Source organism: Aethalodelphis obliquidens, unplaced genomic scaffold (genome assembly GCF_003676395.1).
Source record: "Aethalodelphis obliquidens isolate GAN/ISIS:26980383/991018 unplaced genomic scaffold, ASM367639v1 scaffold42, whole genome shotgun sequence".
In the NCBI taxonomy this organism is placed as follows: Eukaryota; Metazoa; Chordata; class Mammalia; order Artiodactyla; family Delphinidae; genus Aethalodelphis; species Aethalodelphis obliquidens.
In genome coordinates, this window is record NW_020837986.1 from 9,198,979 (window position 1) to 9,226,766 (window position 27,788).

General features: G+C 43.7%; 2 protein-coding genes across 10 annotated transcripts in view; both read left to right on the forward strand.

The window, feature by feature from the left end:
• The first annotated feature begins 203 nt into the window (after positions 1-203).
• On the forward strand, positions 204-18,050 carry DSN1 (DSN1 component of MIS12 kinetochore complex). 6 transcript variants are annotated; one of them, XM_027078366.1, is made up of 11 exons: positions 204-479; positions 2,046-2,088; positions 2,314-2,640; positions 4,946-5,019; positions 5,666-5,738; positions 7,570-7,657; positions 11,804-11,863; positions 12,264-12,338; positions 13,868-14,015; positions 14,886-14,973; positions 15,555-18,050. In XM_027078366.1, the coding sequence occupies exons 2-11, from the start codon at positions 2,061-2,063 to the stop codon at positions 15,656-15,658; spliced, it is 1,065 nt and encodes a 354-aa protein (XP_026934167.1). In that variant the 5' UTR covers positions 204-479; positions 2,046-2,060; the 3' UTR covers positions 15,659-18,050. The 6 variants fall into 6 exon arrangements, with proteins under 6 accessions (XP_026934167.1, XP_026934169.1, XP_026934168.1 ...); XM_027078368.1 differs by having other exon boundaries at positions 205-479; positions 2,263-2,640; XM_027078367.1 differs by having other exon boundaries at positions 205-332; positions 15,555-16,048.
• A 4,997-nt stretch (positions 18,051-23,047) lies between these two features.
• NDRG3 (NDRG family member 3) overlaps positions 23,048-27,788 on the forward strand; it is an 86,242-nt gene continuing 81,501 nt past the window's right edge. For all 4 annotated transcript variants that reach the window (XM_027078373.1, XM_027078374.1, XM_027078376.1 and 1 more), the window contains exon 1: positions 23,048-23,151. The gene's annotated coding sequence lies outside the window, so the exon portion shown is untranslated. The remainder of the gene's footprint in view (positions 23,152-27,788) is intronic.

Below are 27,788 nucleotides of genomic sequence, written 5' to 3' on the forward strand. Positions count from 1 at the left end.
GCAAAGTCTGGGCTGGAAAGAACTTGGACAAAGCGGGCGGGGCAACAAGAGTCTTGAACACCAGTTTGCGCATGCACCTTGAGTGAAGCCGGCGTTCTGCGTGTGCGCTTGCGCGAGCCGTGGAGGCCGCCGCCGGCGCATGCGCCCTCGGCTGGCGGGAGTTTCACCGGAGGCGGGGCTGGCGCGGGCGGCGGATCGCCAAATGGGCCCAGACCCGGAAGGAGCAGACGCTTTGGCGCAGGGCGTGCGGAGGTCTCCGGGGCCGCGGAGAGTGGCCTGCGGCCTTGTTTTTCGGGGACGGAGGCTTAGGGCTGGACGGGCGTCGCTCTGAGGTTAGGAAGTCGCAGACCTCTCCCTGTACGCGGCACCGCTTACCCGCGCACCATCCTCTTTGGGGCCGGACTCCTCGGCCCAGCCCAGACCCAACCCGTCGTCACCCCCGACAGCGGGGACTAGGGGGGCGCTGCAGCCACCTGCGGGTAAGAGGAGACCCGAGGCCGGGCTGCGCCTCTCGGTCGGGGCCTGTTTGCCGAGCCAGCGGTCTAAACTCCAGAACAGTGGTTGAAGGCTGGGGGTGGGTCTCAGGCCGGGGTTGGAATTTCGCCTCTGCTCCAGGCTGGCCGCACAACAAGTTTGGGCCAGGCTTTTGCCCCTCTGAACCTCAGTTCTATCTGCAACGTGGAATTGATGATGGTACTTACAGAACTGTGGAAAGGATTAAACGGGATAGTGATGCAAGTAAATTGTTTGCATACACACACAGGTCCTGGCATGTAATAAGCGCTTAGCGGGCGACAGTGATTGCTGCTATTATCCAGGCTTTCATCTGAGTGATACAGTCGTTACTGGGGCGATGTAGATCCTCGACCTACCCCTCGTTGTTCTGTTATCTTTGCCATGTTGTCCCGTCGCATATATTCATTTCTCTTTACTAAGCACCCCGCAACGCACCGATTTCTATTGGGGATGGGGGTGGGGGAAGCATAGACGATGTAGAGATGCCTCAGTCATGTCCCTGCCCTTTTCCAATCCGTTAGTTGTCTGTAACAGGCTCTAGAAATACAGTCTGGCCGGGGAGGCAGACATGTAAACGGACTTTACAGCCAGTGCTAGGGAGACCTAGGGGTGGAGCGGAGCAGCCAACTCTGTCAAAGAGAAGTGGTGTGAAAGCTTCACACTTGAGCTCGATTGGGAAGGATGAATAAGCTTTACAGGCAATGTGTGCAAAGAGTCAAAAGTGGTGCATGGAATGGGAGTGGCAGGAGAAAGCAGGAATGGGTACTAGTTAGGACTAGCTTCTGGAAGGTGTTGAGTACACTGGAGGAATCTCTGCTGCTGTCTAAAGAATGGATTGGAGGGAATTCCCCAGCGGTCCGATGGTTAGGACTCCGTGCTGTCACTGTGAGGGCCAGGGTTCAGTCCCTGGCGGGGGAACTAAGATCCCACAAACGGCGCGGCCAAAAGTAAAATAAATAAAATAAATAAGAATGGATTGGAGAGGAGCAATGCTGCATGTAGGAAAAACTAGTGGAGAGACTGTTAGATTCTTGAGGGAGGTGGGGGAGAGTGGTAGAAATTATGAGATCTGAACTAAATCGATAACCGGAAACGGGGAAGAGTTGTAGAGACTGTTGGAAGTAGAATGAACAGGCCTTTGGATCTTAGAATTAATCAAGGATAATGTGATTTTTTCATGTTTTGAAGACCATGTAGATCATAATGCCATCGACTGAATTATGCACTTAGACACTTGTTAAACACAAAATAATTGGGAAATGAGATGGGCTACATGTTAAGGTGAGTATTTCTAGAGATGAATTCTGTAGAAATTGAGAACAGGGGGTGATGAGCTGTGCAGATGTTCTCTGGAGGAGGTGGGTGAGGCGGGGTTGGACTGGGCCTTCTCAGGCAGGTAGAATTTCATGGGGCAAAGAGGGGCAGTTCAAAGAGATTAGAAAGCACAAGGCCGATTCTGGGGTAGTAAATCCCCGGCAAGACTGGGACTGAAATGTGGAGAACAGATCACCTCCTTTTCCTGTTTTCAGGGTTCTCCACCCAGGATGACTTCTAGATCAGAGACTGTAGAAGGTGAGTACTGTAGTGACATTCAGTACCTCTTGGGTTCAGGTTCCTGAGCTTTACCTAAATACTTTCCTGGCTCCTGGTGGACTTGAAAGCACTTACTCACGTATTTGCAAAGATGCTTCCTCAGTGTTTCCATGATCTGGGGCATACATTTCCTTTTTCCACTTTTTTGCACAGATACTTAGCTGTGATGGGATTGATTCTGTATTTTGACTTTTTTATAACAAGTGCTAGAAGAGGAACCAGTGGCATCTAAGACTCATGATCATCAATTGGAATCAGATCCCAACCCTGCGGAAGCGTGTGGTAATTCGTCCACCTCCCTGGAGATGACTGAAGACGTTTCAAAGAAACAGATTCACCTTGGCTCTAGCCCTAAAAAGGGGGAAAGTTGTGATCCCAGCCACCAGGAAGGACTTCAATCCAGGTCCCTTTATTTGTCCCCCAAAGAACAGTGTGCCCGTCATCAAGACAGGAGGCAATCCTGGCGGCGAGCAAGTATGAAAGAAACGAACCGGCGGAAGTCACTGCCTCCCTTTCATCAGGGCATCACAGGTGGGGTGCCATGTACATAAGACAATGGAGTTCCAGCTCAGATAAGAGGCAGTGAGGTATGGGAGACAGATAGACTTGACTTTGCTGCTTACTAGCTATGTGACTGAGCAAATCTCTCTGAGCTTCAGTTTCCTCATCTGTAGGAGTATCCTAAGGTTATAAGTACTGATGTCAAACACCTAGTAAGTATTCAGTATCATTGCTATTGATACCATGTTATTAGCTACCCACTGTAATCTATACCATGAACGGAAAATCTGATTTATGGTTGTTCAACACTCACCTCTGCTAAGTGAATGTTCAACATTCGCCTTTGCTAGAAGTAAAGATTTCTTCCTGTGGCTTTCGGCCTCATATCCTTAAGCAGAACAGAAGGTGGATGGGTCGCTACCTGATTTTAGGCTTTATAACTGAAAATATCTCAGAGGGAAGGACACATAAAAATACCTAGGGTAAAAACCTAGTTTTTTAGACATGCTGTATTTGAATGTGATTTGTATGAATTTATAATAATAGCATCTCAGTAAGCATTGAAGTACAAGATTTAATATGGAAAGTAACACATTTCAGGAAGACCTTACTAGCTGTGTGACCTTGAGCAGGTCCCTTAACCTCCTTTGCCTTACGGTCCTCATCAGTAAACAGGATGAAATAATACCTATTTTACGGGGTTGTGTGAGAATTAAATGAGTTGATATATAGCACAGTACTTGGCACATGGTAAAGAAATAGTTCAAGTGTTAAGCTGTGGTGATTATTTTAAAGACATCACCTCACTTCCAGATGGTCTCATGTTTAGAAGGAATTCTGGGTAAAAACAGCCATGTAGCATATCAGAAAATTGCCACCACAATTAGGCACATGCACTTTACTCCATGGACGTGCCAAGAAGCTTCAGTTTCCTAAGATTGCCCTAACCTGCATCTCTGTTCCAGAGCATGTGGGCCTAAAGTTCTGTGTAATAGAAAATTACTGATGCATAATAAGATTTGTTATCTCCTGGTCACTACCAGCCACTTGCCAAGTTTCTTTGGTTATAGGCAGAAGGTATCCAGTTTTTCATGACTAAAAGCAAGGAGAAGTAATCAAGAGAGGGCACAAAAGAACTTTAAAAACACAGCCAGCTGAAGCTGGAGGGCAAAAAGACATGTATCTCTCCCAATTCTCAAAGCAAATTTCCTTTGCTGTATAATAGTTGATGTTTTTAAATGAACATAATCGAAAAAACAGTATCTATGTCTTCTAGTTGTTTGAGGATTCAGTGGCATAATTATGTAAAATGCCCGTTCAGTTCTGGCTGACTCACTGTGTGACCTTGAGCAAGTTACCTATTACCTAACCTTTGTCAAATGGAGTTGATAAGATACTTGGGACTTCCCTGGCGGTCCAGTGGTTAAGACTCCGTGCTTCCACTGCAGGGGGCAGTGGTTTGATCCCTGGTCTCGGAAGATCCCACATGCCGGGCAGTGTGGGGAAAAAAATAAAAAAAGATTCACCCAGATAAGATACTTGCCTCAAGTTTTAATGAGGTGTGTATAGCATTTAATAAAATGCCTTTTAGATAGCAGGTGTTCAACAAATTACTATTAATGTATCATTAGGTCATTAAGGAGAGGCAGCATGGTATTAGTGGGAAAACAGGTTTTGGTGATGGACTTGGGGTTGAATTCTGGCTCCACCAGTCTCGGCTTCAAACAAGTTATATCCCCTCTGAGCTTCAATTTCCCCATCCGTAAAATGGAGCTCATAGTTTATAAGAAGATTCTTAAGACAGTGTATGTATGCATTCATTCATTCATTCATTCATGGCTGCTCCACAGAGCACGTGGGATCTTACTTCCCCGACCAGGGATCAAACCCGCGCCCCCTTCACTGGGAGCACGGAGTCTTTAGCCACTGGACTGCCAGGGAAGTCCCAAGACAGTATTTAAAGCACACTGCAGTGCCTGTCATAGAAATACTGAAATAATCCCACCTCCTTTCTTCAAATGGTGAATATAAAACATAAAAGGAGTTAAATTTTTTTTTACGTTCTACGTTGTTTATCAAGACAAGATTTTAATGTAGTACATAAAAGGTTCTTATAACTTTTCAAAGTTAGGATGCACAAATGGGTAAATGTCATTCTTTGGTGATCTTGAACAAATTAGATGTGACTATATATGAATTCTCCCTTTAATTAGAGAAGGCTGCTTGGGTTTTCTTAAGTTGGACTGCATCAAGGGGGAGGGAATTTTTCAGTTTTTTTTACTTTGCTAACTGTGTAAGTATCCATCTCCTTCAATGCGGTGATATTTTATGTTAGAGCTCTGCAGATCCATCAGTGTCAACATAGCAGAAAGCAAACGGCTGGGCTGTCTCCTGCTTTCCAGTTTCCAGGTGAGAGTCTCACGATTGGGAAATGCTTTCTTTTTCTTTTCTTTTCTTTTTTTTTTTTAAACTGTTAACTGTGACATCCCCAAAGAGAGATCAAATACTGTGTGATTTATCGGTAAAGGGTAAAAGATATTTCTCTCTAGTGGGATTAATTTAAAAGCCAGCTTTAATCCCAGGAGCTGATCTGTCTCTGGACTAGGCTCTACCAGTCCCATCGGTGCTGCTGTCGCTGAGCACTTAACAGTCAGATTTCCCCAATCTAGTATATTTTGCTCACTGGCAGCAAATGATGGGAATTTACAGTGAGTGGAGGTCAAATCTAAGTTTAAGCAGTCATTTGAGGTCTGACTGCATTCTAAGTTGGTGTTATATGGCTGACTGGTGATCACATCAGTTTAGATAAGCAAGTCATTTGTGTGAATTAAATGAGCATTGTTTTTCCTGAATCAAAAATCAAATCATATAGTCTAGGCAACAAAGAGTTTTTCCCTTACCTTTTGATTTTCTCATTTTGTTTTGTTTATATGAAAAATCTTAGGTGTAGAATTAAATCATGTTTACTCACATTTATTAAACATCATAAAATTACATGAACTCGGGACTGGCCTGGGAAATTTTGGTTGTACTGAAAATGCTTTTCTTTATTTAGTTCTCTGTTCAGAAACTTGAACCTTTCCTAAGGGGCACTGAGGGCTTCAGTCTTGAAAATTTTAGAGCCAAAGGTAAGTTACTAAGACTAGACAAGTGAGCTTTGACCTTGGTCTGTACCTTCTATGAAGGTCAATTGAAGCCCCATTCTCAGGATCCCCATTTACAGGAACTGCTGCCTCACAAAACCAGCTCCCCTCCTTTTTTGGGGAGTTGCATTAAAAAAATAAGAGTATATGTTTATGAAGTTCAGAAGGTCCAAAAGTGAAGAAAGTGAGCCTCTCTTCCACCGTGACCCCAATCACAGTTCTTTCCTCCCAGAGGCAACTGCAGTCACCAGCTTCTTGTGTATCCTCGCAGAAAGATTTATCGCATTTCTAAACATTTATCCATTGAAATCAAATGAGTAAACCACTCTACACTGTTCTTTACCTTGTGTTTTTTTTAACTTAATTTATCTTGCAGATAATTCTATATCACACTTATAGAGCCATCTTGACATTTTAGTAGCTCCGTGATACTCCATTTTATAAATGTACCATATTTGATTTAACCAGTTTTTTACTGATGGACTTTTAGAGTTGTTTTCAGTCTTCTACTGTTGCAATGAATGGATAATGAATACCTTTTTATACAAACCTTTTGGCACATATTCAAGTAAAAGTAAGATAAATTTCTAGATTGGAAATTAACTAGTGTAATTATACTGTAACTAAAAGTTTAGATTTTTTACTATTTAATTGGTGATAAAAGGTATTTTTTTGTACTTTTAATCTTTTCTTTTTCTTTTGAAGAGGATAATAATTTTTTCATATTTTTAGAGGAGAGCCATTTGTGCTTTATTTTCTGTGTATTGTCTGTCCATATCCTTTGTTCACTTTTAAAAATTGGGATATTGGCTCTTTTGTATTGATTTTGTAGGAACTCTTTATATATTAAGGAAATTAGCTGTTTGTGATGTAAGTTACAAATATTCTTTCCTGGAATCAGTTTTCAGCTTTCCAGAAAGTAGCTATTCTCCTTACAGTGTCATTACACAATCATCCAGGTCAGAAATACTCAGTGTTACCCACTTAAAAGACCTAGAAAATACATGAACTCAGACTTACTTGCCAGTTAAAGCTATTTATCTCAGAACTGCACTATCACCATAATTAAAGTAGATATGCCCAGGTTATTTTGATAGCTGTTTTAACCTATCTTTCCCCCTCTGCATTCCTCACCTGAATTTAATTGTGAACTCTTCCAAATTTAAGCAGAGACCTGTTTTTACCTTATGCCCATAATTCTTTATTTGTCTCCAACATTTCTCATTACACTCTTGCCCATTGCCTGACTTCCGTAATGTTCTTCCACCCAGTGCCAGCAGATCAAATCGCTTGAAAAGAATGAAATGTCCATGCAGATACATCTTTCTTTTTTTTTTTTTTTTGCGGTACACGGGCCTCTCACTGTTGTGGCCTCTCCCGTTGTGGAGCACAGGCTCCGGACACGCAGGCCCAGCGGCCGTGGCTCACGGGCCCAGCCGCTCCGCGGCATGTGGGATCTTCCCGGACTGGGGCACAAACCCGTGTCCCCTGCATCGGCAGGCGGACTCTCAACCGCTGCGCCACAAGGGAAGCCCCAGATACATCTTTTTAACTGCTTTTTTCACCAGTCAAGTGTAAAAAACACTATTATAAATGTTATAAAGAGGAGTTGTCTTTCATTTTATCTATACCTATCCAAAGAGAAAAGATAAAATCTTCCTGCATATTTTTACCACTTTTTTAAATGAGTGAGAATGTAACAGGGGACCGTAGAGCTGGGACCACATTAAGTACGTTATATCTTTGTCAGCAGCTCACTGTGAAAATTTGTATTCTCTTTATTTTATAACATAAAATTTTATTCTATTCTCTCTAGCATCTTCTCTTTCTGAAGAATTGAAACATTTTGCAGACAGACTGGAAAGTGATGGAACTCTACAAAAATGTTTTGAAGATTCAGAAGGGTAAGAGCAATTCCTCTTCTGTCCAAAATTATAATTGAATTAGGACTTTCTATTTATTTATTTTAAAAAAATTTTTTTTAATATTTATTTATTTGGCCACACTGGGTCTTAGTTGCGGCACGCGGGATCTTTGTTGCCGTGTGTGGATCTTCGTTGTGGCATGCAGGATCTAGTTCCCTGACCAGGGATCGAACCCGGGCCCCCTTCATTGGGGTTGCAGAGTCTTAGCCACTGGACCACCAGGGAAGTCCCTAAAAACTTTTTAATTAAAATATAGTTGATTTACAATGTTGTATTAGTTTCTGGTGTACAGCAAAGTGATTCAGTTACATATACATATATTCTTTTCCATTATGGTTTATTACAGGATATTGAATGTAGTTCCCTGTGCTATACAGTAGGACCTTGTTGTTTATCTATTTTATATACACTAGTTTGTATCTGCTAATCCCAAACTCCTAATTTATCTCTCCCCACCCCCTTTCCCCTTTGGTAACCATAAGTTTGTTTTATTTTTTCTTTTTTAAAGATTTTTACATTTATTATTTATTTTTTTTTATTTATTTTTGGCTGCGTTGGGTCTTAGTTGCAGCACGCAGGATCTTCGTTGAGGCATGCAGGATCTTTCATTGCCGCGTGTGGGTTTCTCTCTAATTGTGCAGGTTTTCTCTTCTCTAGTTGTGGTGCACAGGCTCCAGGGCGTGCAGGCTCAGTAGTTGTGGTGCGTGGGCTTAGTTGCCCTGCGGCATGTGGAATCTTAGTTCCCTGACAGGGATCAAACCCGCGTCCCCTGCATTGTAAGGCGGATTCTTTACCAATGGACCACCAGGGGAGTCCCCCATAAGTTTGTTTTCTGTCTGTGAGTCTGTTTCTGTTCTGTAAATAAGTCATTTGTGTTGTATTTTAGTTTCCATATATAAGTGATATCATATGGAATTTGTCTTTCTTTGTCTGACTTACTTAGTGTGATAATCTCTGGGTCCATCCATGTTGCTGCAAATAGCATTATTTCATTATTTTTTATGGCTGAGTAATACTGCATTGTGTGTGTGTGTGTGTGTGTGTGTGTGTGTGTATACACATGCCACATCTTTATTCATCTGTCGATGGACACTTAGGTTGGTTCCATGTCTTGGCTATTGTATAATACTGCTATGAACATTGGGATGCATGTATCTATTGGAATTAGAGTTTTCATCTTTTCTGGACATATGCCCAGGAGTGGGGTTGCTGGATCATATGGTAATTCTATTTTTAGTTTTCTAAGGAACCTCCATACTGTTCTGCATAGTAGCTGCACCAACTTACATTCCCACCAACAGTGTTAGGAGGGTTCCCCTTTTTCCACAGCATTTGTTATTTGTAGACTTTTTTTTCTCACCACGCGGCTTGTGGGATCTCAGTTCCCCAACCAGGAATTGAACCCAGGCCACGGCAGTGAAAATCTGGAATCCTAACCACTAGGAGACCAGGGAACTCCCTGTAGACTTTTTAATGATGGCCATTCTGATGGGTATGAGGTGATACTTCATTGTAGTTTTGATTTGCATTTCTCTAATAATTAGCGATGTTGAGCATCTTTTCATGTGCCTGTTGGCCATCTGTATGTCTTCCTTGGAGAAATAAAACTTTTTATTTTAATTAGACAGTTGTTCATGCACTCAACAAACGTTCATCTAGCATCTCCTATGTACCAGGCTCTTCTAGAAGTGGAGATAAATAGTGGTAAATAATCAAACAAGATCTCTCTTCATATACATTGTAATAGGAGAGACAGTCAAACAAATACATAGAAAATAATGATTTCAGATAGTGATAATCTAAGAAGTCAGTAAATATGAGAGTGACTTGAGGGGTGGGCACCTTTAGCTAGAGTGTTCAGAGAAGTCCTCTAGTGATTTGACCTTTGCACTGAGACCTATAAGACCTGGATGGTGAGAAGGAGCCAGCCATGGAAAGCTGAGAGGAAAAGTGCTCTTCAGATCTTCACTAGCCATGCAAGTTGGAGATAAATTTATGTTCTTTAGCTGTTGGCAAGCAAGAATATTAGGAGAAATTTTGCGGTCGCACCCCCAAACTGGTCGTTCCTCTTCAGGGGCAGCACCCACCCCTCTACCCACAGCCTGTAACACATCATGTAACTTGGGCTTACACTTTTGACTTCACAAAGGTCTACCTTTCTATGGATCCTTAGAATTAACATTACTATTCAGGAAATGAAAAACACTTTAGTTCAACATAGCTTCTCTTTTAATACAGTATATATATATATTTTTTCCATCAGCACTCCTTTATTGTTTTTCACTGTGCGTATCTTACCATGAGAGAATTACATTTGTCAGGCAGCACTGAAGCTATTTATTCCCTTCTTATTCCATTAATTAAACTATAATACAATCGCTTGGGTTGCCCATAACCAGTCGTTGGAAGATTAACATAGGATGCTATTCTTTTTTTTTTTTTTTTTTTTTTACTGTACGCGGACCTCTCACTGTTGTGGCCCCTCCCCCTGCGGAGCACAGGCTCCGGACGCGCAGGCTCAGCGGCCATGGCTCACGGGCACAGCCGCTCCGCGGCATGTGGGATCTTCCCGGACCGGGGCATGAACCCGTGTCTCATGCATCGGCAGGCGGACTCTCAACCACTGCGCCACCAGGGAAGCCCTAGGATGCTATTCTTTAGCTCATATTTGACCTCTGCGTGGTAATGAAACAGCAGTAAGGTTTATATCCCCATAACTTAATGCAGTATATTTAAGCCACAGGCTGCTGCATGTCAGCCAGAGGTGATAGAGGCTGTTTCTCACAGGCCTTGGTAGGAAAACACGAACGGTGACACAACTGATTTGCTTTTGCCAGGTAGAGTACCAAGTACATCTGCAAAATTTTGGCATTTTCAATGCCTCCTGCTTTTCCTTTAGGATTGATGGCCCTACAGAGCCGAGGCATTGGTTTAAGTAAAACATATCCAACCAGTAGCTTCAGTTTAAGTGGGAAGACAAGATGGTTATATGGAAAAGTATTGTTGGTTCTTAAAAGATATTAAGGTTTTGATTAGTGGGAAGGGAAGAGGCTAAAAAACGGCGTGAACAGAACTTTGGAGATTGAAACCCTCAGATGTTTGATGCTGAATGGCATTATATGAGACCAAATAGATAAAGGGTAATAGGAATCAAAGTTAATGAGCTGGACAGAACCAGAACCTTAAGTGAACCTTAAGTGCCAGGTTAAGGAGTTTTGGGTTTTCTTCTGAATGCAGTGGAGGGTCACAGAATTTTTAAGCAAGGAAAAAAATTAAAGGAATACTTTAAGAAAGGTTAATCTGGCTGTGTGCGAATTAGAATTGGTGAGAGAAATAGATGATGAAGAGACCCACTGAGAAAGCTGTTACCTGGTGCAAAAGTGAAATAGAGCCCAAGAATAAATATTTGTTGAAAGATAAATTCTGGGACTTCCCTAGTGGCACAGTGATTAAGAATCCGCCTGCTGGGCTTCCCTGGTGGCGCAGTGGTTGAGAGTTCGCCTGCCGATGCAGGGGACACGGGTTCGTGCCCCGGTCCAGGAAGATCCCACATGCCGCAGAGCGGCTGGGCCTGTGAGCCATGGCCGCTGAGCCTGCGCATCCGGAGCCTGTGCTCTGCAACGGGAGAGGCCACAACAGTGAGAGGCCCGCGTACCGCAAAAAAAAAAAAAAAAAAAGAATCCGCCTGCCAATGCAGGGGACACGGGTTCTAGCCCTGGTCCAGGAAGATCCCACACGCCGCGGAGCAACTAAGCTCGTGCACCACAACTACTGAGCCTGTGCTCTAGAGCCCGTGTGCCACAACTACTGAGCCCATGCGCCTAGAGCCCGTGCTGTGCAGCAAGAGAAGCCACCGCAGTGAGAAGCCCACACACCACAACAAAGCCCTTGCTCAGCGCTACTAGAGAAAGCCTGCATGCAGTAAGGAAGACCCAATGCAGCCAAAAAAAAATAAAGAAAACTTTTTAAATAAATAAATAAATTTAAATCTTCAGAAAAGTTTTTTTTTTTTTAAAGAAGGATAAATTCTGAACATGTTTTATTGCCATTAAAATTATGTAAGGTGTCCATAGCAAGTGCTCTTGGAAGGTTTGTGTTAATCTCATCATCCTGTCTGTATTCTAGAAGAGCACCAGATTTGTCTCTGGAAACATCAGTGGCTGAGATGAAGGAATATATAACAAAGTAAGTGAAAATGAGTGAACCTTTGTTGAAAAATCTAAATCCATCTGGGGAAAATAACTAAACCTGGGAAAAAGGAATAGTAAACATCCTGTTCAGTGTGTCAATACTAGTGTATCCCCACTGGAAGTTAGACAGCTGCACACTGGGATTTTATGGGCTGTACTGATGGCCAGTTTCATAGAATGGAGTCTAGAGACTAAAGATGTGGATTTGCTATTAAGAACTCATGTTTGATTTGATTAAATTAATAGCCTCTGAATTGGTCATGCTTTCTCATCCTTTTATGACCTTTTTATTCATATCTTAGGACCAGAGTAGACACCTAATACACTTATTGTTGCCCTGAGTGATTCAGAGTGAGATGATCAAAAATTAACTGAATTTTTTTCTGTTCCTATAGGTTTTCTTTAGAACGTCAGAGTTGGGATCAGCTCTTGCTGCGCTACCAGGTGGAGGCTGAAGAGATCATATCCAGGTTAGATCTGTGACAGGAAATAGGAAGCTTTAACCTTGTGGAATTTGATTTGAATTGATTTCAGTTCTCTTAGCACAAATTGAACGATGAACCCATTCTTAGAGGCCAATCAACTCATCAGATCTCTGTAATGTGTACATTAGCACTTTGTAAATGGAGAGTGAGGGGGAAGGGAAGGAAGAGTTGTCACTATTTTCAGTCAAAGAACAGAATTGCCTCTGTTCTGTGTCCTTGGCTGCCATTCCACATCCTGGGGGAGACAGGCACATTTCTGGCCTGTACCTGGCAACCTGGGGCTGGGCCAAGAACAGTATCAAGGGACTTCAATGAGCACATGGCCTTTGAGCTGCAGGTATGGGAGAGAACCCTGGCCAGGCCTTCATGGAGATACAGACATGAAATGGGTAATGGAAGATGAGGTGTAGGAGAGAGAGGATCTTTGTCTGGGTCTTGAAGGCATAAGAAAATGGGTAAGTTCTAGATTTTGATTTCATTTTACCATCCAAACCAGTGATTTTAAGCTTTTTTTCCCAAACAGAATCTTAGCTAGAAATGGAACTATAAAACATTAGCCAAAATAGTAATTGCAGAAGCGGCCTCTTAGAGACGTGCTTTGAGGAACACAGTTGGAGAAATGCCCCCAATCTCAGCATTGATGGTTATTAGTTACTTTCTTCACCCTTTAAATGTTCCATTTATGAAGATAGATAATGTATAAGATGGCAGTTTCAGAATAAAAACTTTTGATGGGGCATAGCTTAATAGTTAAGAAGAATGCTTCTGGAAGCAGACTGTCTCTATTCAAATCCTGACTACTCCTTACTTCTGTGACCTTGGGCGATCTGAAGTGCCTCATTTGAAAATGGGGATAATATTAGTTCATACCTCGTTGGGTTATTATGAGGGTTAAATAAGGTTGAATGGAAAGTGCTTAGCTGTGTCTGGCACCCAGTAAGCGCTCAGTACCTTGTAGTCGCTGTTACTAAAGCGTCATCGTCAGTTTTCATGAACTGTCCATTGTATTCAGTTTGTGGTTGGGGTTTTTTGGCCTCACACCGTGCAGCTTGCAAGATCTTAGTTCCCCAGCCAGGGATCAAGCCCACACCCTCGGCCATGAAAGCCGGGAGTCCTAACCACTGGACCTCGAGGGAATTCCCTATATTCAGTTACTTTAGATAATTGAAGTGGGCCAGCATCTCTTTGGTAAAAGATTATAGACGTTGACTTCAGGATAGCAGGCTTTGGCTTTACCCCAAGTGTAGTCCTTTTTGTAAATGGACCGTACTGTTAGGTGGAGTCAGCTAACCTTCTAGCATTTCCTGGAGTCCAGGGGTATAAAAATATTAATATTGGATAATGATCTCAGAATCTCCTGTTAGTTAGAGAGCCTGTACTTTCAGTACAGGGTGTAAGAATATTGATTGAGGTTAATAAAGCCTTCTAGGAGGTTTTTTCCCTAGGTAATCTTTACTGTTTTCCCCAGAAAATGATAGTAAAATTATTTGAAAGCTCTTTTGTTTTGTGTTTAGAGGATCAACTGAAACCAAAAATACTGAAGTTGAAGTGGAACCTACAGCATATCTTGGGTCTTCCCAGAGTGAAGTCCTTAATACAAAGCCTGACTACCAGAAAATATTACAGAACCAGAATAAAGTCTTTGATTGTATGGAGTTGGTGGTAAGTTGGGTCATGTTTCTTTTGTTGAGTTATCCAGCTTTGCTACCTTGTCATCCTTGGAAATTAAAAGACGTGGAGAATATGCGTAATTAGATGAGATAAGAGTATATTCAGCTCTACCTTGGGGAAACATGGAGAGACAGTGGAAGAGAAGAAACGAATAAATGGTGATAAGTGTTAATAAATCAGGTGGAAGGAGGGCTGTAGGTTGCTATATAGAGGGGTTGAAGGTCCTGCTAAGGTTCTACTTTAATAAGACTTGAAAGAAATGAGGAATGATCCATGAGGACATTTTGGAGAATAGTAGTGTTATCAACCCAAGTATTAACAGGAAGCACATGGCATTTGATATAGGATAATTCAAGGAGGGTCTGTTTACAGAGGGGCTAAGTACAAAAGTGTGGGTTTCAGGAAACCAAAAGTAATCTGGGGCTTAGAGGCAGCTGAGCTGTTACCTGTCGGCTGGAGGGAGGAACAGCTACTGTGGCGCCTGGCAGGGAGTCATATAGTGAGTGGGATGCTTTGAGAGAGCCATGACGTTCAGTTGAGAGACACAGCTAACTCGAGATGACCCTTCTGGAAGCAGGCCTGGGTAAAATACGCTGACCTCATTCAGCTCCCTCGCACCTGGCTCCCTCTCGGCCAAGCCCACCCAGAAACCAGAGGACATGGGATCTTGTTGGAGGTTGTGCAGGTCAGCCTGCTGGGGCACGGAGCGGTGTGGAGAAGAGTGGAGTGGGAAAGTCTGGCATAAGCATTCCAGGTTGAAAGAACAGCAGAAGCAAAGCTGAGCAGGAGCTCGCCTGACATGTTTGAGGAGCCTCAGAGACGCCTGGACCCTTACAACTGACAGCTGTCTTTTGTCTGCAGATGGACGAACTGCAAGGATCCATGAAGCAGCTGCACGCCTTTATGGAGGAAAGTACCCAGTGCCTCCAGAAGGTGTCAGTACAGCTCGGTAAGCCTGTCTTAAGGGGACCAGAGCTTGTACTGTTTTATGTCTCATAGCCCTTCGGATACACACCGCCCTTCAAAACATATGGTCTCAGAGGGCAAGGCCTATATCTGGTGGGGTTTCTTTTCCCCTCACAATAACTATTACGTTGTGGGTACTCAAAGTTGATGGGAGATTTGTAGATGTAAATTCCACAGACGCACAGGAGACTGAGAATTAAATCTCCACAAACTGTGTTGTTTGGGTAAATCCAAGACTTAAGAAACACCCATTCCTTTTTTCCCTTTTCATTCTTCAAGAATCCACTAAGTGACACCGACATTACTTATCCGTCACTTTTCCTGACCACCTCCAGCCCTAAATTATGTGCTATACATACCTTCATTTCATTATTCATTGGATGGTATTGTGGTTGTAGTTGCAGCTGGCTTTCCTACCAGACTGCCGTCTCGTAGAGGGCACATGCTCTCATTTGTTGTTGGAATGCCCTTCTGTGTGTCTGGCACAGTGTCCACACAGTAAGTTTTCAATAAATGGTATTTGAATTCAATTGAAGTTTATTTTGTGGCTCCTTTTCTCTGCAGGGAAGAGAAGCACGCAACAATTAGATCCTTCACCAGCTCGAAAACTGCTCAAGCTTCAGCTGCGGAAGCAACCTAGCACACGTTGCTCTAAATCTTGTCAGTGACCTTATGCAGCTTTTCTGCCACAGGACGCTCCAGAGGAGAGAAACAGGAAGAGTGCCCCAGTGCACGGCAACTGCACAACGGGCTAAGCTGTGACATCTGCCGTTGCCTTTGAAGATAACTGGCTGACTATAAAGCACTTCGATTTTTTTCTTAAAATGATGGAATTTATGCATCTGAAAGAATGTCATATAGAAACTTTTTCCACGAATGTGCAAAATGCTTGAGACTTCTGCTTTGGAATGACCTTCAGAACTAGTGGCCCATTCTTTTAAACGTCCTTTGTGATCAGAAACCTTCCTCTTGTGAAGATGTTTTTCAGGTTTTGAAACAACGCGAAGTCATTCAGGGCCGAATCCAACAAACATTTTAGGGGTCGTTCTGGTTGTAAAGGGAATGAGACTGATGCCTAGTGTGGCTTCGAAGGTGATTTTAGGTAGAGGAGTTGTGAGCATTGCTAGCATCGTGTGGATACATAAATCACATCACAACATGTCCAGATTGAAGGAGGTTCCACGCATTCTCTGTATCCTGATGTCTGTAGTGTGCTTTAGCTTTTAATATTGAGTCGACATCCTAAATCCTGGATTCATGGCAAGAAGGGGTTAAGTACCCCTTTTCATCGTTCTCCGTATTTGTTAATAATCTGCAGTATAAGATTGCGCATACTTAAAAGCTTTCCCTTGTCTCTGTGTATATTTTGAGTGTATAAAAAAATGAAAAGGCAGGGAAGGCTCAGCAGAAAATAGGATTCTTTGCCAGGATCTGGAAGTGAACCGTAGTGTGGAGATACGCCTCAGCATTAACTACCAGTAAAACACCAGCTAATTTATTGTTAGTGTCTCTTATTCTCTGATCCTCCTATTAGGACAAAATCCATTTCACGTAAATACCCAGTCATTATCCTAAGCCTTAAGACTTCAACTAAGCACCAGTTAGTGAGAGGTGATATCTCCTTGCTTTGACCTACATTCCTTATTCTTTCATAGATTTGCAGAGCCCCTGCTGTATGCCACACACAGTTGCAGGAACTGGGAAGAGAGCAAAGAACAAAAACAGACCTGGGACCTCCTTTCATGATGCTCACAGTCTAGTGGGGACAAGGGAACAAGAAGACACGGAACAAGAAGAGAGCCCTTTTCCACAGAAGTGATGTTTTAGTTAACTTGGGAAGGAGAAAGGAGTTAAATAGGGCAGTTATTTGAGGGAAAAGGAGCAGCATTTACAAAGGTCTGAGGGGAGAGAGAAAAGTGTAAGAGCCACGTGAGACAAAGATAATCGAAAGTCATTGGAAGGTTTTGAGAGAGAGAGAGAAAGGGTCAGAGCTTTATTTTTAAAAGATCAGGGACTTCCCTGGTGGTCCAGTGGTTAAGACTCTGCACTTCCACTGCAGGGGGCGTGGGTTCAGTCCCTGGTCAGGGAATTAAGATTTTGCATGCCAAACGGCAGCAGCCAAAAAAAATCACTCCAGTTGCTGTTTGGAGAACAGACAGAAGCAAGTATGTGTGGGTGTGAGAGACCAGTTGGGCTATTGTAGTCATCAGGTGGGGAATGACAACCTGTGCTGGGAGTTGGCAATGGATGAGTGGGGAGTCGTCCACAGTGTCTGGAACATAGCAGGCATGTCACCTACGTGTTACAAACGCCTAACTGCCACGTATTAACTGACTGAGAAAAAGTTATTTAACCTCTTATTTGTAAGACTGGGGGAATGATAGAATCTATATCACAGGGATGCTATAAGGGTTAGATTAAATAATGTAAGTTTAGAACAGTGGTATGAATATGATGGAGGGGGTGGGTAATAGAGCAGATAATGAGATGGGAAAGCTTGCAGTTCAGTTTGGGATGCCAAACATGTCACCTAGAACTGTTGGATATACAGGTGGAAAACTGAGTAGGAAAACCTGGACTAGAAATAAAATTTGGAAGTTACTGATACCCAGTTATTAAAGCCTTAAGAGTAGATAATACTGTCCAGAGTAGAGCAAGAAGGGAAACTGGACAGACCCGAGGAAAGCTTTTAAGAATCAGAGGAGTGGTGTGAATTGCCTACTCTCAGAAGCAGAATAGTATAGTGGAAAGAGTGTAGAATTTGGAGTGAATCTTCATCCTTATCCTCAATTTCCTTTCTGCGAAATGGGGAGAGATCACCTCTCTCCAAAGGTGATTGTACCTCCCCAGCCCCATTTTATCTACTGCATTGTATTACATCTTTTGTTGATAAGAATTTGTTTAAGCCCAAGGATAGGAAGTATGTTTTTGTGTCTTCAACAGCTATGCAAGATAGAGCACAGAAAAAGAATATTTAATAAGCTCTGAGTATTCTATACACATATAGACCACAACTTTATAAGATAACTTCTATTTCTGTCATTATAGATGAGGAACTCAGGCATGGAGGGGCTTAATAATCTAACCAAGAACAGATATATAGGAGTGGAGGGTCAACTAGACCCCATGTGGCACTCAGTAAATGTTAACAAATAAACACAAATCATAATAAAAGGCTGTGCTCAGTATTAGTTTTCCCTCTCCCCAAATTTGGTTCAGGAATTGCACTTGATGAATACTATAGACAGTTGCAGCCCTTTAGATGTTTGGTAATATTCTTCCGTTTGCCCTACTTTAGTTAAGAGAATACCTTGCCTTTAGTCAGTGATACTTAACACTAAAGAAATAATAGATCAAATTATAAGCTCTTTCAAGGAAGAGAGTATGTCCTGTACATTTTGGTGTTTTTTAAATTTGGGTGTAATTAAGCTTAATGTAATCATTCTGGGGGAAAAAAATTCCGTTTCTCATGTTGCACTCTAGAAAGGAGATGGTGTGGCTGGTGGCTGTAGTAGAGGTGATACAGTGGAGGACTAGGAATTAGAAGCCCTGTCTTGGATTCTAGTTTTTTTTTTTTTAACTTTTATTGGAGTAGAGTTGATTTACAATGTTGTGTTAGTTTCTCTGTACAGCACAGTGAATCAGTTATACATATACATATATACACTTTTTTAGATTCTTTTCCTATATAGGTCATTACAGAGTATTGCGTAGAGTTCCCTGTCCTATATCTAGTTCTTAAGTTACTGGTTCATTCACCAAAAACTTACTAAGCCCTTTCCTCATGCCAAACCCTGTGCTAGGTGCCATGTGACCTTGGGTACCTCTCAGGGCCCACGTCAAAGGAGGATGCTGTGCCTTGTAAAGTAGGGGTCCCTAACCCACAGGCTGTGGACCAGTACCGCCTGAACCATCCTCACCTCCCAGCCCCCCACCGTCCATGGAAAAAATTGTCTTCAATGAAACCGGTCCCTGGTACCTAAAAGGTTGGGGCCTGCTGCTGTAAAGAGCTCTTAGGGGCTTCCTAAGGATGCAACTCGGCAGAATGGGAGAAGCCAGCCAGACACAGCACTCAACTTCCCTCCCTCTGAGCAGTTCTAGTTTAAGGTTCTCCAGGGAGACTCCACAGCAAGAAAACTACAGTACTGCCCCCTTAACCAAGGGGGATACGTTCCAGGACCCCAGTGGATGCCTGAAACTGCAGACAGTACCAAACCCGATATGTGCTAAGTTTTTTCCTATATATACACACCTACAATAAAGTTAATTTATAAATTAGTCACATTAAGAGATTAACGGCAACAATAACAAAACAGAACAATCATAACAATATACTGTAATAAAAAAATTTTTTTTAATTCAAAAAAATTTTTGACTGCACCATGCGGCATGTGGGATCCTAGTTCCCCAACCAGGGATCGAACCTGTACCCCCTGCATTGAAAGTGTGGATTCTTAACCACTGGACTGCCAGGGAAGTCCCCTGTAATAAAATTTAGGTGAATGTGGTCTCACTCTCAAAATGTTGTATTGTCTTGTACTCACCCTTCTCACAGATGATATGAGATGATACAATCCCTATGTGATGAAGTGACATAGCATTAGGCTACTATTGACCTGACCATACATCAGAAGGAGGATCATGAAGCCATGATGATGTCAATGGTTGGACGTCATGAGCAGATGACGTTGATGGTTGGGGATCCACAATAGATAGTTGAAGGGTTCTTTGCTGAAAGCTTTTGGAAGAACATTGTAATTGGAGTTGCTGTCTCTTTAACTCATCACAGTGTTGCTGCAGAGTTTGTAACCCTTTGGTGATCATGAATGGCTACAGTGCTTCTTTTCATCTGAGGATCATATTCCATAATTTTGAAATTGATTGTGAAATTCGAAACACTTTGGCAAGTTTCAGTAATGTCCACATTGCTGATTCTGCTTCAGGTTCTTCACCTTCCTCTTCCTCTGTAGATGACTCCACAAGTTCTTCCAATAACTCGCTTGTTAACACTTCTCGGTGGCCTTCAGTATGTTCTTCCACTTCTCCATCAAGCATGTCGGCAAATTCTTCTCCACCAACTTGTCTTGCTACGTGAATGAGTTTCCTAACTTCTCCATCGAGCCTCAGTAAACTTTAAAATCATTCACGACTTCATAAGTTCTACCAACAGGCATTTACAGTTTCTGGTTTTAATTCCTTCACAGCAGCTTTGATGAATGTATTGTGTTGGCAATAGCGAATGATTTCCAGCACTGCTTTATGTCCAGATGAAAGTCTGCGTTCATTGCTGACTAAATGTGATCAAATATCAGGCAGGTGTACGTGGCCTTGACAAACCAAGTGATGCCTTGTCAAGTGGCTGAAGCAATGAGGTTGTATTTGAGGTAAAAATACAACTTTGACATTTTCATTTTCATAGCAGATTCAGGATGGCCAGGTGCATTGTCTATTAGTAATAGTATTTTAAATTCCAACCCTTCCTTTTCCAAATGTTTTTCACTTCTGGAAAGAAGCATTGGTGGAACCAGTTCATAAACACGATAACTTTCACCTGATTATGTTGTCAGACTATGGGCAGATAATTCCTGGTTTTGTTTCTGAGAGATTGTGGATGCTTCATTCTGTCCACAACTCCTCCCTTTAACATATGCCCTGCAGCGTTGCCAGTAGTAACACAGTTAATCTGTTCTTCCATGTTTTATGACCTGGTGCCTCCTTTGCACTTCTATGAAGGTAGATTTGTTGCCGAATGCACGTTTGTGTGCCTGACACACAATAAGGCCAAACAAACCCAAACGTCCGAGTTTGGAGCAGAGAAAGTTTTATTGCAAGGGCCAAACAAGGAGAATGGGTGGCTCATACTTATAAAAAAAAAAACAGAACTCCCAGATGGTTTTTGGTTCTATTGGGCACCTTCTTCCAGAAAAGCCCAGTTTCATCACATGAAGACTTGCTTTGGATGGTATCCTTTCTCTTCAACTCTGCTGGAAATGTGGCAACAGCTTCTGAAGCTGAATCCAGCCTCCGTACCCTGACACCAAATTAATTCTCAGAGACAGAGTTTTGGGTGAAGTAGAAAATAGCTTTATTGCTTTTCCAGGCAAAGGGCCACAGTGGGCTAATGCCCTCAAAACTGTGTATCTCAACCTGGAGGGGGTAGTGAGAAGTTTTATAGTAATGGTTCAAGGAGGGCGTGATCAGCTCGTGGACAATCTTCTAAGTAGTTGGTGGTGAGGTAAGTGGGAGTCAGCATCATCAACCTTCTGGTTCCAACCAGTCTGGGGTCTGCACGCTTGTGGGCAGCATACAGTTGATTTCTCCCACCTGGTGGGGGTTTCAGTATCTGCAAGATAGCAGGTAACAAGATATTGTTACATATATCCCTTGAGTGCGAAACAGGACCCTGCCCCAAGGCTGCATTATTGTTGGTTTTGACTGTCCCTACCTTGTCTCAGCATCCCATCCCTTCCCTAATTAGTAACTGTTTGAATCTGCTTTTGCAACTCAGGAAGGCCCTGGAGGCCGAAAGAAGCCTATTTCCTGTAACCAAGAAATGGCGTGAGTGGGTGGGGGAATTCCCTGGCCGTCCAGTGGTTAGGACTCTGTGCTTTCACTGCCAGAGCCAGGGTTCAATCCCTGGTTGGGGAACTAAGATCCCTGCAAGCCGAGCAGTGTGGCCAAAAAAAGAAAAAAAGAAAAGAAATAGGGGACACAGAAAGGCTCTTGTGCCCAGGACCCCCACAGGGTCCTGCTCAGTATCACTTCTTCACTGGCAGACTCAGTCTCTCCGGCAATTTTTCTATTTTTCTGTCCAAAATACTCCTGAGTCTGTGTAACAATCCCTTATTTGCAGTAAATGGCTTGGTGTCACTCCCTTCAGAGGAGCCCTTGCTGAAGTCTTTATATAGGCTTGAAACTGAGCAGGACCCAGTGGGGCCCTCCTGGGTACAAAAGCCCCTCCATGTCACCGTTTCTTGTCTGTGGAAAGAGGCTTTGGTCTCCTAGGCCCAGGTGGAGGATGGTGACTGCATGCTGACCACAAGCAGTAGATCCCAAACTGGTTGGAACCAGAAAGTCCATGATTAAGATTCCTGAAACATCACCCTGTTACCTCACCACCAACCAATCAGAAGAAAGTTATGCACCCTGCAGCCCTCACCCCAAATGTTGCCTTTAAAATTTCTTCCTTGAAAGAGTTTGGGTCATTTGAGCACCAGTCCACTGTTCCTTGCTTGGCCCTGCAATGGATCTTTGTCTGCTCCAAACTCCAACGTTTTGGTTGGTTTGGCCTCACTGGGTGTCAGACACATGAACTTGGCTTTGACAATAGGCTCAGTGCTTTCTGGGGCAACACGTTGCTGTCAACAGAATATGTATTTTGTTCGTGTCTTCCACAAATTTAACGCCTTTTCACTCTCAAGCACTTTTTATGCACTGTGGCCCTAACTTTTGCAGTTTGAGGTACGAAAGCAAAGCTGGCACAGATTTTTTTCCTGCAGTTTCACAGAAAATTCATTCTTGCTGTAGATCTTAGCAACCTCAGCATACCCTTGTTTTTTTTTTTTTTTCCTTATTGAGAACTTTCACCTGTTCACCTAAAGGAAGCCCCTCACAGCTTCTCTTTCGCTTATCCACATCACTAGCCATACTACTCTTGCACTTTGGGGCCATTATTAAGTAAAGTAAGGGTTACTTGAACACAAACACTGCCGTATGCAGACAATCCATCTTTTGAGAGACCGTCACGAAATGATTAAGGGGGCAGGTAGCATATACAGCGTGGATATGCTGGACAAAGGAATGATTCACTTCCCCGGGGCAGGGAGCAGGACAAGAGATTTCGACACACTGCTCCGGACAGCACAGCAATTAAAAACTTACGAATTATTTACTTATTTTCCATTCAGTAGTTTCAGACCAGAGTCGGCCAAGCGGAACTGAAACCACGAAAAATCAGGCAAACTACTGTACACGGAAAATGGCGCCAGCTCAGCCACCATCTTCTCCGTAGGTCCCCGGGCGGGCGGGCACAGCGCATATGCGCCGCCTGGCGTCCTCAGCGCGCCTGCGCGGGCGCAGAGCCTCCTCCCCACCCCCCCACCCGCCCGCCCCACTCCCGCCGCCGCGGCTGCTGTGCTGACGGCGGGTGCCGGAGCTTCGGGTGAGTGTGAGCGCCTCAGCCCGGCTGGCGGGGGGCGCGCCATACTGCATGCGGGGTCGTCCCTCCTCTTGCCTTCTCCTTCCCCGCCTCATCACCCCAGTGCGGCCGGGCACCGGGTCAGCGCTGCCAGCCTCGTCTAGGTGTCCGGGCGCCCTCCGCCCTCCTCTCCTGGGGACCCGGGGGCAGCCCGGCCTCCCTCGGCCGCTCCCCACCTGGGCGGCGGGGCCCAGGGCGAACCCGCCAGCGACAGCGTGCAGGCGGCAGCGGCCGAACCTCTGGGTGCCCAACAGCTCAGCCTCAGGGACCCACCGCAGGCGCGACCCCCTTTCCCGCTCCTGCTCTGCAGGCGGCGGAGCTCGGTGGGCCTCGGGGTCGGGCATTCGTCTGCCCCGTCCGCCCGGCGGGGGGCCTGGAAAATGGGCCGGGAGCTCGCCTTGCACCCGTGCGGTGCCGGTGCCGCAAAGAGTACCCTCTGGCTGGACCCGGCGACGACCATGCGAGGGAGGGGCTTCTTAGCCCCACGTTACAGATGAGGAAACTGAGGCACAGAGCGGTGAAGTGCCCTGCCCAAGGTCACGCGCCAGACGAGAGGCAGGAATGGCTCTTGAATTCAGGGTCTGGGGCTGTCAGGCTAGTGCGGTTGGAATTCGATCTTGTCCCTTTAAAAAAAAATCTGAAATGCACTTTCATCTCTGGAGTTGCTTCTTCAACGTCATAAAAGTAGGCTGCAAAAACAGCATTTTCTTGTTGTTGGAGTACAATTGAGGTGTTACTGTAATAATGGTAATAGTAATGTTATTAATTAGGGGCTCACGTTCATCCAGCGCTTGCTCTGTGCCAGGGCTCCTGCCAAGCATTTTAAGGTTATCTCAGTATCTCAGCGCTTCGCCATCGGATGCATCCTCCTTCCTTTTCATGCAGCTTTTTTTCTGCAGAGCTGGCCTCCCTGTCACAGATAAACTAGGCTTAGGAGGCAGGGACGCTCTCAAGGTGGCTTACTGGCAGAGCAGGGGTAAGTCTTGTGTGCCTGAGTCCAGATTTTGTCCCCAGAGGATATTATTAGCCTTCCTATTCTGGCTGCCAGGAGTGCAAGACTGGGATAGCTGGGCTGGTTGAATTTGGAGGTGACAGAGCGAATCTGGCGAGCATTCCCCTTATCCTGGGGCTTTCTGGCTGTATTCCAGTGCTGGGCTTGAACATCTCACTTAAGATGAAGTAAAAAGAGAAGGAGAGCATTGACAAGGTAGTGTTGCATCTAAGAAGCCTTACCGATTTAAAGTCCCAAAGGAATGGCTGTAAAAATATGCGAATGTTTCTTCCCCAAAACAACTAGCTCAAACTTTTTTTTTCTTCCTTAGCAAACCCTCCTACACACTTCAAAACTTCATTAACTTACCACCTTTTCTGTGAAGCCTTCCTTGCTTGATTTTCCCAATTAGAATTACACACACATACATATGTATATATGTGTGTGTGTAGGTAGGTAGGTAGGTAGATAGGGTAGAAGCTTGTCTTACCCTTTGGACTGTTAGCCCCTTGAGGTCAGGGGCCATCTTTGCAGCCCCAAGTGACTGGCTCATAGTAGGCCCTTGGTAAAGACTCAGTGAATTTCCGTTGCTCCTTTTCATTACTTAAAGGTGTTTTCCTGCCCTTCTGTTCCTCCTTCTTGCCCTTCAATTTCTCTTAGCTGTCCTTCTCTTTAGTTTCAACTTCTGGTCATCACTGGCCACTCAGAGGTCTCTAGTCCACCCTGTTGTGTCTGAAAATTTGCAGAAAAAGGTCCTATGTCAAGAAGCCTGTTTATGCCCAAGAGTGGAGTTGGTATATGTCACCTAAGTGTACAGGACTGTTTTTATTTGCATGTTGCACTAAGGTAGCCTAAGGCTTATAGCTTTTTAGTCTATTCCTAAATACATGTAAGATTCATTTTTACATTCTTTCGCCTTACGTGGCTGACTGCCCCAGTGTTATCAGAGTAATCACAGTTTTTACCATAAATCATTTCATAGTATTTATAACAATAAATATTTGAAACGGCCCTTTGGGAGGCAGTAGGTCTGCCAAAGTACATAGGTTCTCTACATAAATGAAACTTCTAAAATAATTTTTCCAAATAATCTTCTGCAAATAGATTGAGCTGTTATGCATAAGGCATGGTGCTGGGTATGGTGGAAGATTCTCATAGTTCTTGTTCAAAGAGCTCACTAGCAAAGCGATATGAGTCTAATGGTATACTCAAGTATAATGGAATAAGATATTCCAATGTGAGACGTTTCATAAAGTCATACGTCGCTCAAGGCTGAAAGGAAGTGTTAGGTCATTGAGTCCAGCTGTCTTGCTTTTACAGACTTCATCCTGAGAAGTGAGCTTGTCCAAGGTCGCAGAAGTGGTGCTACAACTTGAATGTAGACTTTTTATCCATCAAAAGTTTATCAGTATTTCTCTCGGTGAAATTATCCTTAAAGACCGGCAACTTTATTAAAATTTGTGCTTAGAACAGGGGTGAGGAAGAGGTGACAAAAATATGATTCATGTCTTCAAGGGAAGAGTAAAGAACTGTTCTCTATCATTGGAGACAGTGAGTACCTAATTGTGAAATTGTATGGTAGGGGAACTAGGTATGTCATAGGAGGGGGAGGAGCAAGGGGAATCAGTAAGAGCTGTGGTACTGAGAGCACTTTGGGGAGGATCGAGGACTTTCTGGGCTTTAACAGATTGGTATGATCAGAATTAATCAAAAGGACAAGAAATGCATTTTGAAATAGGGTGGTAAAACCAAAACAAGGTTACAGTGCCTGACAATATAATGTTTAAGGGACAATAAAAATAAAAAACCGGCTTGGGGCTTCCCTGGTGGCACAGTGGTTAAGAATCCGCCTGCCAATGCAGGGGACACGGGTTCGAGCCCTGGTCCGGGAAGATCCCGCATGCCGCGGAGCAACTAAGCCCATGTGCTACAGCTACTGAGCTTTCGCTCTAGAGCCTGTGAGCCACAACTACTGAGCCCACGAGCCACAGCTACTGAAGCCCATGTGCCTAGAGCCCATGCTCTGCAACGAGAGAAGCCACCGCAATGAGAAGCCTGCGCACCATGATGAAGAGTAGCCCCCACTCACCACAACTAGAGAAAGCCCGCACACGAAGACCCAATGCAGCCAAAAAAAAAACCCAGCTTGACCAAGGTGGCTTGACTGTTAGAGGAGTGGTTCTCAACCATTAGTGTGCATCTGAATTACCTGGAGAGTTAATTAAAACACAGATTGTGGGGTCCCCACCTCCAGAGATTCTGATTCAATAGGTCTGGAGTGGGGCCTGAGAATTTGTATTGCTAACAAGTTCCCAGATGATGCCGATGCTTCTGATCCAGGGACAGCACTTTGAGAACTTGAGCTGGATTAGAAAGTTGAGAAGCGGAACTTCCCTGGTGGCGCAGTGGTTAAGAATCCGCCTGCCAATGCAGGGGACATGGGTTCGAGCCCTGGTTCGGGAAGATCCCACATGCCGCAGAGCAACTAAGCCTGTGTGCCACAACTACTGAGCCCGCGTGCCACAACTACTGAAGCCTGCGTGCCTAGGGCCCGTGCTCCGCAACAAGAGAAGCCACGACAATGAGAAGCCCACACACCGAAACGAAGAGTAGCCCTCGCTCGCCACAACTAGAGAAAGCCCGTGCGCAGCAACAAAGACCCAACAGAGCCAAAAATAAATATATTTATTAAAAAAAAAAGAAAAAAAAAGTTGAGAAGCTAGAGTCAGAAACTGTCAAAGAACTTGTTCCAAAAAAGTTTTAGAGTGTGTGTGTGTGTGTGTGTGTGTGTGTGTGTGTGTTATATACCAGCATAGGAAAGTTCTGGAAAGATACATTCCAGATTGTAATAGTAGTCATTTCTGGGAGTGGGATTTAGGAGGTTGGAGAATTCACTTTCACTCCATACCTTTCAATACTATTTTTGCATTGTGCACATATAGCTTTTGTATTTTAAAAAGGGAAGAAAAGTAAGAGTCCTTTTTGAAGATATGCACTAAAATATTTATGGATTAAAAAAAGAGCTTGCTAAAGTAATCTAGTGTCATACAACAAACATTTTTAGAGTGTCTGCTCTATGCCAGTTGCTGCTGGTTCTGGAAATACAAAGCCTTTGGTAAAGCTTGTAGTCTGGTGATCGAGATGGGTAGATTGCTGCTCTACTGAGTATCACGTGAGCTTCCTAAGCTCAAGGACAAGGGTCTAGCTCTGTGCGTGGCAGATAATAAGCACTTGGTAAATGATGAATGAATGAGCAAATCCAGGCAAGAAGTGAGGACAGTCAGAAAGAAAAGGAAAGGGCAAATGGGAGATTCTGGAAGAAAAATTGACAAGCCTGAATAGAGATGATGAAAAGAAAGGGTGTATCAAGGACTTTCAAGTCCAAAGATTGATAACATTTGGATTTACTGCAGAACTGGATGTCCAGTCATCTATTCTGAAAGACCTTTTTAAACCATCCCCCCCAGTCCCACTTTTTTTTTTTTTAAGAGACTGCTTGAAAATAGCACGCAAAAACTTAACTAGATTTAGTATGAGTATTTACCAGGGCTTTCTTTGGTAAATGAAACTTTTTTTTCTTTAATCACAGTGCTAATTCTAATGTATCTAT